This window comes from Aquila chrysaetos, chromosome 4 (genome assembly GCF_900496995.4).
Source record: "Aquila chrysaetos chrysaetos chromosome 4, bAquChr1.4, whole genome shotgun sequence".
NCBI lineage: Eukaryota > Metazoa > Chordata > Aves > Accipitriformes > Accipitridae > Aquila > Aquila chrysaetos.
Genome location: NC_044007.1, coordinates 1,717,570 through 1,732,094, shown reverse-complemented (window position 1 = coordinate 1,732,094; position 14,525 = coordinate 1,717,570). Strand labels below are relative to the sequence as shown.

Sequence of the window (14,525 nt, the reverse complement as noted above, 5' to 3'; positions counted from 1 at the left end):
TGTTGCTCTGTTTCCCTGTTCTGCACAGGATTTAGTGCTCTGGCAAGGGACCACGAGGTGCTGGCTGCAGAATAGGGGAGGACATGGGCATGGGCCATATTTGCTGTGAACAGTTTTTCATCCTGGGAACTTCAGTGTTTCATTTATAGAGCTGCAAGGAGAGCAAACTCAACAGCTTTTCGTAGCAGATATTTAGATGTTCAGGGATGGATGGTGCATCCTCTGGACACTGATGTCCCAAAGCAGGAGGAATAGGTCAGAAACAACCATCTTTACTTGCATCCTCCCCCTTTCCTGAGCATCCCAGCAGAGCATGAGTTTTTTCCAGTGGGTGAAATAGGGTATTTAGCAGAAGAAATTAAAAGTGTGGCTGCTCAGGAGCCCAACATCCTGTTCTGGCTGTTCCCAGTGCAGATTACTCACTGATTTCTTTTCCCATCGAGGGTATTAGGTTATTTTGCTCTCTTTCCGATGTTAGACCTTTGTTAATTGAAACATTCTGTTGCTTTGAAACGCTTACCCAGCCACCTCAGGCTTGACTCACCGGAGCGGTAATCCTAGCACGCTCGCCAGCAGCAAACCAACGTGCCGGGGCGGCTTGGCAGCACCATTTCACTGGGTGAGAAAAGCAGAAATCCCCGAGGCAGAACAGACCGGGGACGCTGCAGCAATGTGGGAGCCACTGCAGCTCCTTCCCTTCCTGAGATGGATGGGTGGATGGTGTTTGATGTCACCAAGCTGAGTGGTGCGGTTGACACATCTGAGGGATGGGATGCCATCCAGAGGGACCTGGACAAGCTCGAGAAGTGGGCCTGTGTGAACCTCGTGAAGGTCAACAAGGCCAAGTGCTGGGTCCTTCATCTGTGTCGGGGCAAGCCGTGATATCAGTACAGGCTGGAGATGTATTGGGGGATGAAGAGATTGAGAGCAGCCCTGCCAAGAAGGACTTGGGGGTACTAGTGGATGAAAAACTGGACATGACCCAGCAATGTGCGCTCACAGCTCAGAAAGCCAACCGTATCCCGGGCTGCATCCAGAGCAGCGTGGCCAGCAGGTCCAGGGAGGGGATTCTGCCCCTCTGCTCCGCTCTGGTGAGACCCCCCTGGAGCACTGCGTCCAGCTCTGGGGTCCCCAGCATGAGACAGACATGGACCTGTTGGAGCGGGTCCAGAGGAGGGACACGGGAATGGTCCGAGGGCTGGAACACCTCTGCTATGGAGAAAGGCTGAGAGAGTTGGGGTTGTTCAGCCTGGAGAAGAGAAGGCTCCGGGAAGACCTTATTGCAGCCTTTCAATACTTAAAGGGGACTTATAAGAAAGACAGAGAGACTTTTTAGCAGGGCCTGCAGCAATAGGACAATGGGTAGTGGTTTTAAAGTAAAAGAGGGTAGATTTAGACTAGATATAAGGAAGAAATTTTTTACACTGGGGGTGGTGAAACACTGGACCAGGTTTCCCAGAGAGGTGGTCGATGCCCCATCCCTGGAAACATTCCAGATCAGATTGGACAGGGCCCTGAGCAACCTGATCTAGTTGAAGACGTCCCTGCTCATGGCAGGGGGGTTGGACTAGATGACCTTTAAAGGTCCCTTCCATCCCAAACTATTCTATGATACCACGATGCTATGTCCCCCCACATGCTTTTCCCGGTGCATGGTCCTCCTCAGGGGAGGATTGCTGTACTCCTGGGGACAGAGAGAGGTGCAAAGGCCGGGAGAGCATCAGTGTCTCCATCCTGCAGTTTGCTGCAGTGATATTTAATGTAGGACCAGGATGATCAGCATGCAGGATTGTGTTAGGGTCGCGGGGTCTCCTATTGGGAGAAAGCCAAGGGAGCCCATATCTCCACCACCCTTGGGTGTTTTCTGCACTCAGAGGGTCTGTTTGCAGTCTCTGAATGTAATGCTGGCTCTTGGGCCTTCTTTTTCTGTGCTAGAAGTAGGGATGCATGCAACATCTCCTGTGTTGCATGCATCCTCCCCAAGTTCTTCCCTATCAGGGATGCTCAGCTTTTCCAACCTGCTGCTTGTTTGCCCTGGTTTAAAAAGAAAACAGCGGCAGCAGCAACCCCAAAACCCTGCCCAGGCTGAACAAAAGCCCCTTTGTTTGCTCTAGGCATTGGATTCAAGCGGAAATCTTGTTAGGGAACGAGCAATAATGGCTTTTCTGCACTAATTATAGCTCTTGAAGCTGTTTATTCAGTATGAACAGATGAAAATATGGGTGCAACCTCCCTATCCCGCTCCCCAGGTTTTTGCAACTTTCTTTGCCTCTTTTCCTCCCTGGACTAATGAGTGATGTGCTAACAAGTTATCAGTGGTTTCTGGAGGTAACGAGAGGAGGCTGTTGTGCAAACCTGGGCTGGCGAGGGCTTGATCCTGCCTGACCCACCTCCCATCGTGCTCTCTGCCAAACTTTCTTGTCTCTTTAAACCAGTCCCCTGGGAGGCCAAGTGTCTGAGGATCCGGTAACATGGCTCGGTGCCAGGGCTGGGGACATCCCCAAGGGATAGATGAGTATCAGGGAAAGCATTTGTGGAGCCGACGTGAGCTGCAGGTACCACGGCGGGTTCCCATTCCCCATCTCCGTATACAGGAGTTGGATGATGGGTTTAGCTTTGGGGCTCTTTGCAGGACTGTAATTTTCTGCATGCTCCAGGCTCTGCTGCTTATACAGACCGTTTCTTTACTTCTTGGCAGCAGAAAATCAAAATAGCTGCTAAACCCCCAAAAGATAGTCCTTCCTGGCTGTCATCCTGCAGCGCTTCTTCCTCAGTGCTGCACAACTGCCCTGGTTTAATATTGAAACACGAATCACTCCCCAACTGGGTGTTCCCAGCGTCACGTCATCTTCAGCATTTTACAATATCGAATGGGCTCTGCGATAAGAGCTATTATTAGACAGCTGCTTTAAATAGAGGTAGAAAATTTCAATATCAGGTGCAGCACTGCAGCTCGAGCAAGTCCTTATCAGCGCCAAAGCCCAGATTAGCATGTAGGAGTGGGTGAATCTGTGACCTGTGCTCGTATCACGCATGGTTCCCAAGGGCTGGTAATTAAAGCAGCTTCGTTACTGGAGCCTATTTTGTTGCTATTGTACTTGTTATGGAGAGAAAAGCAGAAGCTGGAAGAATAAGGGTGATGGTTTCAGGTTTTTTTCTGCGCACCTCCCCTGTCGCGCTGCCGTTCCCAACATCACATTGGGAAGAGCATCCTTCTGCTGTGCAGAGTCAGGTCCTCTTCTAGCTTTACCCTTTAATAGGAGCAGCAGAAGCTCAGGGCAAAGAGCTGCTTCATTTTAGTCCCTGACACCACAGGGTCTCTCCAAGGCTTTTAAACCAACCACCAAATAGGTTGTTGTCTTCTTCCAGTGAGTCCATCAGCGTCCCCATGATCCCTTTGGGCCTGAAGGAGACAAAGGAGCTGGATTTGCTGGTACCACTGAAGGTGAGCATCGGGGTTTTGCATGTTTGATGAGATGCAAGATGATGGACTTGAGTGACCATGCACTTTGGGGGATGTTTCAGCGCATGGGTACGGTTGGGCGCTGTAAAGGAGATGCTGCAGGAGCTGCAAAACATTTTCTGTTTTGGAAAAGCTGCAGAAAAAAAATTATGGGGAGGAGCTGGACTTAAAACATGGGGCAGTGGGAGATGAGGGTCTGGAGATGCTGGAGAGCAAGAGCTGGGTAGGGGAGGAGATGGTTTTCCCTGGTGTGGGTTTCCTTGTGGGGAGAGCTGGCAAGTTGCTTATACAGAATCGCCCAAAGTCACCCTTTATATCATGAAAATCTGTTTTGAAGGGTGACTCAGGATTTTCTCTTCTCTTGTTTCCCCATCCAGGATCTCATCAGTGAACACTATGGAGAGGAGGGCATCTTGTTTGAAAAAGAAATCAAAGAGTTCATGGAGCTACGGCAGGTCAGTGTCCCTTGAGTTGCAAAGTCCAGAAACACTTGTTGGAGGTGCCACATTTTGCCCTGAGGGTGCCCTCATCCTCTCTCCAAACTGCACCCTTATCCTTGTGTCTCGGGGCGTGGGATTCCCATGCTAGAGCACCTCAGCTTCGGTTCATAGGTTACAAAATATTACAGACCATTCAGTAATTGTTTTCTTTCCACGTCCTTTAACGCCCTGCTATCCTAGACTGAACAGCAATAAAAGTTACAATGCAATCCATTACTGGTTTATGAATATTAGTTCACCCCTGGCAAGGCTAAATGACTGGTCTCTCTCCAACTAGTGCTTGGAGAAGAGGAAATATAAAGCAAGCCAGTAAAGGTGAATTTTCTTCTGTCCTATGAAACAGATCTCATAAGTAACTTCAAGTTTTGCCTTGCTGTGAAGCTTTGATCTGGGAGAGCGGAAAGAAAGAGGCTTTCTCAAGGGGGCCTGATCCTGCTCTTCAGGCTGTGGGAGAGGAGCTCTGCAAAGCCAGGAGCTGGGAAAAGCCCTGTGGTTAAAACTAGGCGTTAGGAGAGCTCTGACCCTCCTCCCTGTGTCAGGTCAAAAGCTCAAGGGCTTTTTTATTAAGAGCAAAAAATCCTATTTCTTCCCTAGCATTTATTTCATCAGACTTTGCATGAGTTTCTCTTAAAAAAAAAAAGTAATAATCCCAGCTTGGTTTAGATGAACATTGCCTCCAGCACAGTTCCCAGGCTGCTGGCTCTGGATTTGGGTGCCTCAGCACCGAATTGGTGCCTCCCTGGCCTTTCCCGCAGCTGAACCTGTGTTGGGGGGGCTGCCTCCTGCTGCTGCACAGCCACTTGTCTGCTCTTGATCTGATCCTATTGATCTAATAACTCAGGTGGAGTTTATCCACCCCTGGGCTGGCCAGCATGTGCAGCTACATAAATCCGACATTTCCTTCCCGTTTTCCACCTCTCCTCTCACCCACGTGTCTCGTCTCCCGTCCCCGCAGGCAATGCGCACCCCGAGCCGCAACGAAGCTGGGCTCGAGCTCTTGATGGAGTATTACAACCAGCTCTACTTCCTCGACAGCCGTTTCTTCCCTCCCACCAAAAGCCTGGGTGTCTTCTTCCACTGGTTGGTGCAGCTTTCCCCATCCCACCCGGGACATCACGAGTGGGGAGGGAGCCCGGGGCCAAGCCTCCACGACGGGATCGCTGCCTTGGCAGCAAAGCCAGGGCTGGCGGACGCGGGGAGCTGGGTTCGCTCTCGCCCTGGGTGGGTTAATTAGGGGAGGCAGGTGAAAGCACATTCCCCACAGGGATGAGCCGTGATGGGAACGGTGGCTGCAAGCCCACGCAGAGCGCTGAAAACCCTCCAGGCTCCTCCTGCGTCCGTGGGTGAGGAGCCAGGGATGGGCAGCTGCTGACTCTTCCCTTCCCCAGGTACGACTCCCTGACGGGGGTCCCATCCCACCAGCGGGCGCTGGCCTTTGAGAAGGGCAGCGTGCTCTTCAACATCGGAGCCCTGCACACCCAGATCGGAGCGCGGCAGGACCGTGCATCCCTGCCGGGGCTCAACCAGGCCATCGATGCCTTTCAGAAGGCGGCCGGTACGTGGGTTCCCCGCTTCCCCAGCTCCCCAGGGGCGTGCAGGCAGCATTTCCCTGGGGTGGGAATAATCCACGTGAGTGCAAGAAGGGGAGGGAGCAGTCATACAAAGAGGGATGGGGACAGGGCGTCTCCAAGGGACCACAAACCAAGCGCAAGTTGGCACCACGCTGCTTCTGTGTGTGATGAAGAGGAGCTGGGATGACCCAACAGCCACCCAAAGGGCTTTCTCTTGCCATGTGGCAGTAGGGATGTCCCAGCTGGGGAGAGGAGAGATGCTGATCTGGCTGTGAGCAGCTGGGGAAAAAAGGGACCCTGGGACTGTGGTCACCCAGGGCTTTGGAGAGGAAAGCTGTGGGCACAAGGATGGTTTAGATAGCAAGGGAGGAACCCCCAACCTTTTTACCCACCGGTTATGGTGAGGTGTCTGATGTGCGAGTGGGGTTGCTGGCTCTTCTCCTCCTGTGATGCTGGTGGGGAAACCTTTGTGGTCCAAAAGCCTTACTCTCCTGCTTACAAGCCCGGTGGCTACCAGGAGCTTCTCCCTCATGCAGGTGCCTTTAACTACTTGAAGGAAAACTTCTCCAACGCTCCCAGCCTGGATATGAGCGCCGCCTCCTTGAACATGCTGGTGCGGCTGATGGTCGCCCAGGTCCAGGAGTGCGTCTTTGAGAAGATGACCTTGCTGCGTGCCCAGCACGACTTCCTCACCCGGCTGCAGCTCGCCCAGGAGGCGGCAAGGGTGAGCACCTCAAGGAGGAGAGGACTTGGTGGGGCTGTCACCACCGGAGAGGCTCCTTCTGTGGCCACCAGAACCCCCCAGGAGAGGACAGCCTGCTGTCACTGTCTCCTGATGGATGTCCTACATCTCAACCCATGGCTTAGCAGCTTGTCTTTTGATGCCCCACAGGTGGAAGACGTCTACTCACTGGTACACCAGACGATGACCCAGGCCCACGTGAAGGATTACGTTCCCTTCTCTTGGACCACCATGGTCCACGTCAAGTCGGAGCATTTTAAAGCCCTCTCCCACTATTTCGCTGCCATTGCTCTCTGTGACTGCCCTGGTAAGTATTATAGCTCAGAAGCAGCTGCCTGCTCAGCCAAGTGCTGGCTCCACGTGGTAGCCTGGTGTTTGGGAGAGAATGCAAAGAAAGGTGAAGGGACACATGCACAGTGTAGATGGATCCAAAACCTAAAGTTTCTGGGATGCTCCGAGCTGTTGATCTTGCTTTTTGACTCAGCAATTCATGCACAGGACAGATTTCCTCTCTATTTCTGGTTTGCAAAGTCCTTCCAAGAAGGTGAGCAAAAAGGTGCTGTAGCGATGTCACCTGCAGTTGCCTTTGGGACTGGGTGGGTAAAGAGGGGGTCAGCTGCCTGCTGACCACACGTGTGCTGGTGTCCTCGGCTGGGCATCCTCCAGAGGCACCCAGCTCCATGTGGTGGGCCAGCTGGGGCCTTCAAAAAATAAAACCAAAAAAAACCCCAGGATACCCCTGGACAAACTGGTCTGGGCTACTCAAATGTAATTGCCAGCCTTGCGGCCAGCTGCCCTGGGCATCCCAGGGTGGTGAGGTGCTGGCAGCAGGGTACGCGTGGCTGTGCCGGGCTTACGTGGCTCCGGGGAGCCAGCTGGAGCCCGGCCGTGGGATGCAACCTATGATTTCCATCTGTGCCGTCACTGACGCTCAGGCAAGCAATTTCGGGTCAGGCAGAGGATCTGGGGGCGGGCAGCCGATGCACGCCGTGACCTGTGGTGCTGACCCATCACTTGGTGGGGTGGTTGAGGACAGGCTGGGGGATTTCTTGGGGGATGGCTGCCGAAAGCAGTGCTGTGCCGGTGACGGCTGCCAGACTGTCCCAGCATCCTCCCCCGCTCCGGAGCCTGCCCAAAATCTTGCTGCCGGGCTTGTGCTGCGTGGGCGTTGCAGAAGCAGGATTGAGCAAGGAGAGCTGCTGGGGCAGAGACGGGAGAGAGTGGGGTACCGTCGGGCTGGAGCGGCTTAAAGAGAAACTGCAGAGGACAGTGATGGGGCCAGGTTTGCATGGGGTTACAAGGGACAGTGCAAACCTTTCCCCTAAAATTTTGAGGCTTTTTGCCTGGCCTAACAACCTTAGGTGCCGAGGGAAACACAAATCTGCAGGAGTTGCCTGATTTGGGTGTTTGGGAATATTTTTGCTCCATCCAGAGCATGCTGTTGAGATCTCACATGCCTGCTTGCCGCCTCTCCCTGACCCCTTTGTTCAGAATATCAAATCTTTCACTCCCATAACCAGCCGGCAATAAATTCTTTATGCTGCAGTTTAATCCCCCAGGGATGCTGGCCTGGAGAGGGTTAGCATGGGGAGAGCCAGCTCTGGAGCTGCTGGTTCCCAGTCTGATGGATGCCTATGCTGGGGGTGCTCACCAGGCTTTGAGATCTCCTAATATTCAGACCAGCAAGCCCACAAGGCTCGCTGGAGCCCTCTGGGTTCCTTCCTATCACACCCTGCGCCCAGTCAAGGAGGCTGCTATCCAACCCTGAGCTCCCAGTGAGCCAAAGGGGATTAGGAACGGCTTTGGCTGGAAATAAGCATGTAAAAATCATGTGTACAGAGCCCAGTGCGGTGCTTGGAGCACCTGTGCAAGCTCTATTCATCTCGGTTTCTCCATCGAAGGACCCACTTGGTTGCACTGCAAGCTTTCTGCCCGTGCAGAGGTTGCAGGAAGGAGGGCTCAGCTCCCAAATTCCACTTCAGTCTGCCCAGCTCTTGTGCTTTAGTCGTCTTACTTGGCTCCGTGTCACTAACCTCCAGGTGGGGAAAGCCCAGGGCTCTTTATTTCCAATCCTGCTTCCAGACCAGAGCAAAGGAAGGAAGGAGGCAAAAGAGCCAGATACTTGTGCTGTGCACAGGACAAATCCTGCACTTGGCTTCAAAGCCTGGTGCAGCCTTGAATGTGATACCTCCTTCCTCTCCCCATCAGTGATGTCTTGGTTGTTGTAGGGTGTAGTTGGGTGGGAGAAAGCTGCTGCTGAAGTTATGGGGGCCACATGAACATGGATGTGGCTTCCCGATCCCCTCGTCCCCACTGCCACAGGGGTCTGGGTGGCTGAGCAGTGCCCTGACTTCTCTCTAAGCCCGTCCCCGTCCATTTGTTTCACACAGCGGCATCCGATGCTGAACTGCCGGAGCAGGAGAAGGCTTTTATCCAGTTCCACGTCACCATGCCAGAGGGACCGTCGCTCCGTGTCCTGCTGCAGGACCCCGAGGAGAGGAGGAAGCTGGGTAAGCACATCGGTGGGAGCAAAGCCCCCCGTTCTTGCAATGAAACCTCGATGCACAGGCAGTGAACCCCATTGTAACCCTGCCTGTGTAGGCATGGTGTCCACAAAGGAATGTGATGAGCTGTTGGGGGATGTTTCCATGCAAAGACACCATTTTTTTTTGGTTTCTTTGAAAACAGCCTCTCCTGGGAAGGCAGGAAAATGTCACAGTTCCCTTTTAGGGTGTTGAGGACCAACTCATGCTGCTTGCACCAACCTGTCCAGCCAAGTTTGACAGTAAAACCTCAAACATTGAGGTGTCCTGAGCCAGGTAACGTCACCCAATGCAGCATGGAAAAATCCATAGGAACACAGAGATCCTGGAAGCTCCTTGGCTTGGGCTTGCCGCTGACTTGGCTTGATAACAAGAAGACGCAGCAGATGCCAGGGGGTGGCTTTTTTAGCTGCATCAAAAGCCTTGGGAGACGAGAACTTCCTCCCATGTGGATTTTCAGCTTCAGGGGAAAAACAGAGTGTTGCTTATTCAGCTGAAGTCATGTTTTGGCAGCCCCTCCCCAACGAGGCTGCAACAAGACCAAGCTCAGCGCCCTGATTTTGGGGTGTTGTCTGCTGTTTGCCTCCCCCATGAGCTGCCTCCTGATGCTCTTTCCCCTCATTGCACACATGTGAAAGGAGACAGGTCCCAGTAGGAATAAGTTTGTCACGTCACCAGCCCCAGCAAAGTCCTCCTGGCTGCTCAGCCTGATTTTACTGCTGGGGATGGGAGGTGGAGGACATGGCACGAGGAGATTCCTTAAATGAACCCCAAAACCAGAGCGTTATGGTAACACCACCCCAACACCCTCAGCTGCTGTCATCTGGTTTCACGATTTGCATCAATGCAGCTTCCAGCTCTCCCTGCTCTTCTTGGGGGGAATGGGCTCCATTCAACATCTGCGGGTGAAAAATGAATGGGTGGATGCCAGCCTCAGCTCTGGTTTTGGTTTACAGGAAGGGAAGAAGTTTGTGACATTAAAATAATCTCCCTGGAAGGATATTTTTTTTCCCCTTCCCTTGTCTCCTAGTCTTATAACATTGTGTTTTATCAGACATGGTATATTCTACCATCTTCAATAGAGTGGAGCCAAAAGCTTGCACAACTTCTATGCTTGACCTCTATTGCCAGTGATCTTTTGAAAATAGCAGGAGTTGATGATATTCAATAAAATGTAGTTGCTTTCTTGCCCGTGGATGAGGCTGGCTGTGGGTGCTTTGATAAAATATGGTTGATTGCATTTGATACAATTATTTTGGAGAGTCTCTTCCTCTCTGGTTTCCATTCAGCCTCAGTATATTTCCTTGATTGCAACTTCTCGTAGGGGAAATCAGAGGTGTTCGGGCCACTGGCTGTGGTCCTCAGAAGTCTGGAGCAAACCCTGATCATCTCCCTGGGTTATGTTGCCACCGTGTGTCCTAAAACTGTAAATGCTACAGGCACACGTGTTTCTATGATACGTGTGTATATACGTGTATATATATATATATATATAGCTTTTTCCGTAGTTTAGCGTTGGATGCTGGTATCTTGGTTGCAGTCTCTTGCAAAGGAGATGTTTGCATTGATACCCATGGGTCATCGTGATTTCATCTCTTCTGGCCATTTTTCGGCCGCTCCGTTTTCACGAGGGTGGAAACACATTGAAGGCAAGTTGAGAGGAGCAGAGCAAGTCCAGATGCCGAAGAGGATGGAAAGCAGGACCTGCAGGGCAATGAGAAGGCTTTGCCTAGCCTAGAGAAGAGGGAGATGTGTTGCATCTTCCCGAAGCTAAAAGGCTGTCACCGGGAGGATGGGGCTCGATCGTCCTCCATGTCCCCCCCTCCCGGGGGACGCAAGGCAATGGAGAGAAGTTAATTTGCGAAGGAGATTGAGGTTAAGCGTTAGGAGGGACTTCGGGGGCGGTGCGATGTGGTGTCGGCTCCTTCGCCGGCGGTTTTCGGGAACATCTGCCAGCTCCGGCGCCGGGGGAGTGAAGTAGGTCACCCTTCAAGGTCCCTTCCCAGCCCTACCTTGGGGGCTCGAGCTGACGGCTGGGACCTACTCCATTTAGCGCACGTTGAACGCCTGGCAGGCTGCGAACGTGACTGGGCTGTCCCTGAGTCACGTCGGGCGACACAGCCGCGAAGGCTGCTGTCATCCGTGGGCAGCCGAGCGAGCGGAGAGGGAACGGCGGCGGGGCTGCTCCGCTCCACTCGGGCTGCGATCTCTCTGCTCCCTTGCAGGCAAAGCTCATCTGAAGAAAGCCATCATGAAGCACGAAGAAGCCATGAGGATTCACGGCTTGTGCAAGATCCTGCGGAAGATGGATATCCTCCAGGAGGTCCTCTCCTTTGCCCACAAACGCTCGCTGAGCAAATACTCGGAAATCGACCACGAGGAGGACTTCTTTGAAACTGGAGATGCCCCGGACATTCACCGTAAGTGGATTTTTGGGGGTTCAGCTGGGGAGGGGATTTGTGGCAGGTTGCATGAGGCGGGCAAACTCCGTGGTGAGTTCACGGCATGTCGCTGTGGACCAGAGCTCCCTGCGTGGTGGTGGAGCATCACAGGTGGGACTGGGGGCTCTGGGTTGCATGTCTGGCAGCTGCCTGAGCAGGTCCTGGCTCTTATGGGTCCTACCATCCCTCCTCGGGGAGCACGACGCAGAGGCAGCAGCTGCTGCAACTACCTGACCCCAGTTTATGTGCTTTTCTCTCCCTACCACTAGCCAAAACTCACCAGAAACCAGAGATAAAATCCCCCAACTTCTCCCAAGTGAAGGTGACCGACCTCTTCCACAGGCTGGTACGTACAGCTACGGGATGGAGGTTGCCCCGAGGGAGCAGACATCTCCTCCTCCTCCCTTGCATGCTCTGCTTGCCTGGTTTCCTTCCTCCCCGCAGCCTCTTCTCCCTCTCCCGGTGCAGCCTCTGCGCTCGCGGGCGGCTTTCCAAGGAGGATGAGCCGCTTCCTCGCAAGCAGGGACCCGTGCAGGAGGAGAGCTGGGAGGGTGCGGATCTGTCTCTGCAAGACCTAAATGGGTCGCGAAGCTCCTCTGGCACATGGTGGAGCGGGCACAGGCTTTTTGGGTGGGCTTTACCCCAGAAGGACCGACAGGACCCTTTAGAGGAAGCTTTTTGGGGGCAGGATGGTGCCAGCTGGGAGGCACCAGGAAAATCCCACTGGACATTTATCCCTACCCACTTTAGGCTTTTACAGGGTCCTGGGGAGCAGGGCTGAGCTTTGGGGCTGCTGTGGGACTCGACTGTGCTGTCCGCATCCCCCAGGCACCCCAAGGGCTGCGTAGCACTGCAGGGAGAGGTTGGGAATCTCTGCTTTTGTACAGCTCCAGGGCAGGTGTGTATATCCTGCTCCTGTGGGAATAGAAACGTAGGAAAAAGACAGGAAAATAGGAAAGATATGGGGGGGGATCTGACCCTGAGGGGGTGACCTGTCCCACTGCCTCGCACCCTGCTACTGAACCACCCCAGCTGGGCTGCATCCCCCAGAGCCAGGCAGCGGTGAAAAACTTCAACCCCCATTGTCCCTCTTTGGGTGATTTTTTTTTTTTTTTTTTTTTTCCTGAAGGGGAGAATTAAGGAGCCAGCTCTGCCCACCGGAGCTTTCTGTTTCATTTGCTCCAGCATTATAGTGTCTCAACTGATGCCAGATCGCTGACTGTGCCGAGATGTCCTCCTCCTGCCTTGCAGGAGCGCGGCACTGCTGGGAGGATGTCCAGACCTAAGCTCTGGGCAGAGCGTTGGACCAGAGACCTCCCAAGGTCCTTCCCAACCTGCATGAGACTGCGCCTGCTCATAAAGCCAACATCTGACATGGGCTTTTAAGCACCTCTAGCTTTATAGTGCATAAATCTGTATTTTGGGGCGTGCAGGCAGGGTAAGACACCAGACAGGCTCAAAATCACATCCTTAAAGAAATGGAAAAACAGGCTTTCTTGCTCTGCCTCCTCCCCATCAGTGTATGTTTTGCAAGGTTGCATGTCCCCAGGGAGTTGTTCTTGCACCAAAAGGTGCTTTCCGTGTTTCTACCTTACCCCAGGGACCCCTTTCGGTTTTCTCGGCCAAAAACAAGTGGTACCCAGCGCGGAGAGTCCACCTGATGAGAGGAGAGAACGGTTTTGGGTTCACACTGCGAGGAGACTCCCCGGTCCTTATTGCTGGTGTCATCCCGGGGGGCTGCGCTGCTGTGAGTACCCCAGGCTCTTGCTGTCCCTGTGGGGATGCTGGAAGTGAGGTGTCAGGGGTTGCCTTGAGGGGTACCAGGTGGTTTTAGGTCTTAACACTTAGTTGGTAACTGCATTGGTGTGCTCAGGTGGAGACTCATCCCTTGCCGGATCTCAGCCTGGGGCTTGCAGATGGGTGTCACGAAGGAATTGAGATTTATTTTTTTTTCGGAGACAGCTAAGGAAAAAATACGGAGGTTAGCTCAGTTTTTAACTGCTGGCAGCCTCTCTTTGGCAAGCACCCAGCTCCCTTCTCCCCCATTTTGGGATGTGACAGTGGATGGAACAAGATGGCAAGTCTGAAACACAAGTTATCTCAGTGAAAACTTACTGTAGGGGCTTTCTGATGTATCAGGGGTAACTTTGTTTTCCAGCAGAAGCTTGCTTGGAGCATCCTGGTGGGGTGCCCGAAGGTCTTCCCCCTCCCTCAGCACTGTTCAGCATCAACCCTGCCATCCAGAGCCCAGCATCGCTGTAACAACATGCTCCTTAGCAGCAAGATCACATTGGTTTTTGGGAGACTAAGATCTTCTCAAAGACAATATATGGTCCATATCTGGACCACCGTTGTGTTCCCTGGGCTTCATTGCACTCAGCTGGCATGGGATTGGACTCCAGACAGACACTGAAATGGGGGTGTCCCTGGGTGGACAAGTTTTTCTAAACTTCCATTGCAGCTCGCCTGGCGTGTGCTGGCTGAGTTGCTCCTAGCTCTGATGCTGTCCCCACGGCCCCGAGCTGGCACATGCTTTCCTTCAAGCATGTCAAGAGCCTCGTTGATGCCTTGACGGATGAAGGGTGTGCAAAGAACCTTGCTGAGCCTGCTCTGTTTTCTTAAGGCTTGCAGGCGATATTTTTTATATTTTTGTTCTGGATATCTGCAGCATTTAACCTTTATCGAAGAGTCAGAGCTGGATGCGCTTTTTGCAAGGCTGCAAAAAGTCACGGGGCTGGGAGTTTAGAGCGTGCTGGATGTCAAGCGTGGCCATCTCCAGCAGCTGCAAACGAGACCCTTAGTCCGTAGAGCACCCCACTTTTGCATGCACACTGCAAAGCAGATGTAAAATCTTTAGGATGATGAAGGCATTAACTGTCTTGTGCTGTAGGTGGAGGGTGGACCCCAACCCTCCCTGTGGCCCATATCTCTGCAAAATTGGGACCTACAGAACAGGGTGGACACCGAGCAGACCTCGTGCAGTGGCATCCATGAGCTCAAACATGTGCATCTTCTGTCTTCCCCCGCAGGAAGCCGGGCTGAAGGAGGGAGACTACATCATCTCGGTGAACGGCAAGGACTGCAAGTGGTCCAAGCATGCCGAGGTGGTGCAGCTGCTGAAGAGCACCGGGGAGGAGGGAGTGGAGATCGGTGTGATAACCCTGCAGGGCTCGGAGGGACCAAAAGCTGTAAGTCACATCCCAGGCCTTAGGTGGGAAACCGCAGAAGACGTTCCCCAGTGTCTTTCTGCCAGGCTGGAGGTGCG

The 14,525-nt window shown here is 53.2% G+C and overlaps 1 protein-coding gene across 7 annotated transcripts in view; it reads left to right on the top strand.

Annotated features, from left to right (window-relative positions):
- Positions 1–14,525, top strand: part of RHPN1 (rhophilin Rho GTPase binding protein 1) — a 31,725-nt gene that overhangs the window by 15,043 nt on the left and 2,157 nt on the right. For 5 of the 7 annotated variants that reach the window (XM_030012237.2, XM_030012238.2, XM_030012242.2 and 2 more), the window contains exons 4-14: positions 3,352–3,445; positions 3,841–3,918; positions 4,919–5,043; positions 5,352–5,518; positions 6,071–6,258; positions 6,427–6,583; positions 8,667–8,786; positions 11,045–11,239; positions 11,530–11,606; positions 12,861–13,007; positions 14,290–14,448. In XM_030012237.2, the coding sequence (XP_029868097.1) occupies positions 3,352–3,445; positions 3,841–3,918; positions 4,919–5,043; positions 5,352–5,518; positions 6,071–6,258; positions 6,427–6,583; positions 8,667–8,786; positions 11,045–11,239; positions 11,530–11,606; positions 12,861–13,007; positions 14,290–14,448 (1,507 nt within the window). The remainder of the gene's footprint in view (positions 1–3,351; positions 3,446–3,840; positions 3,919–4,918; positions 5,044–5,351; positions 5,519–6,070; positions 6,259–6,426; positions 6,584–8,666; positions 8,787–11,044; positions 11,240–11,529; positions 11,607–12,860; positions 13,008–14,289; positions 14,449–14,525) is intronic. The other 2 variants (XM_030012239.2, XM_030012240.2) reach the window with 1 other exon arrangement.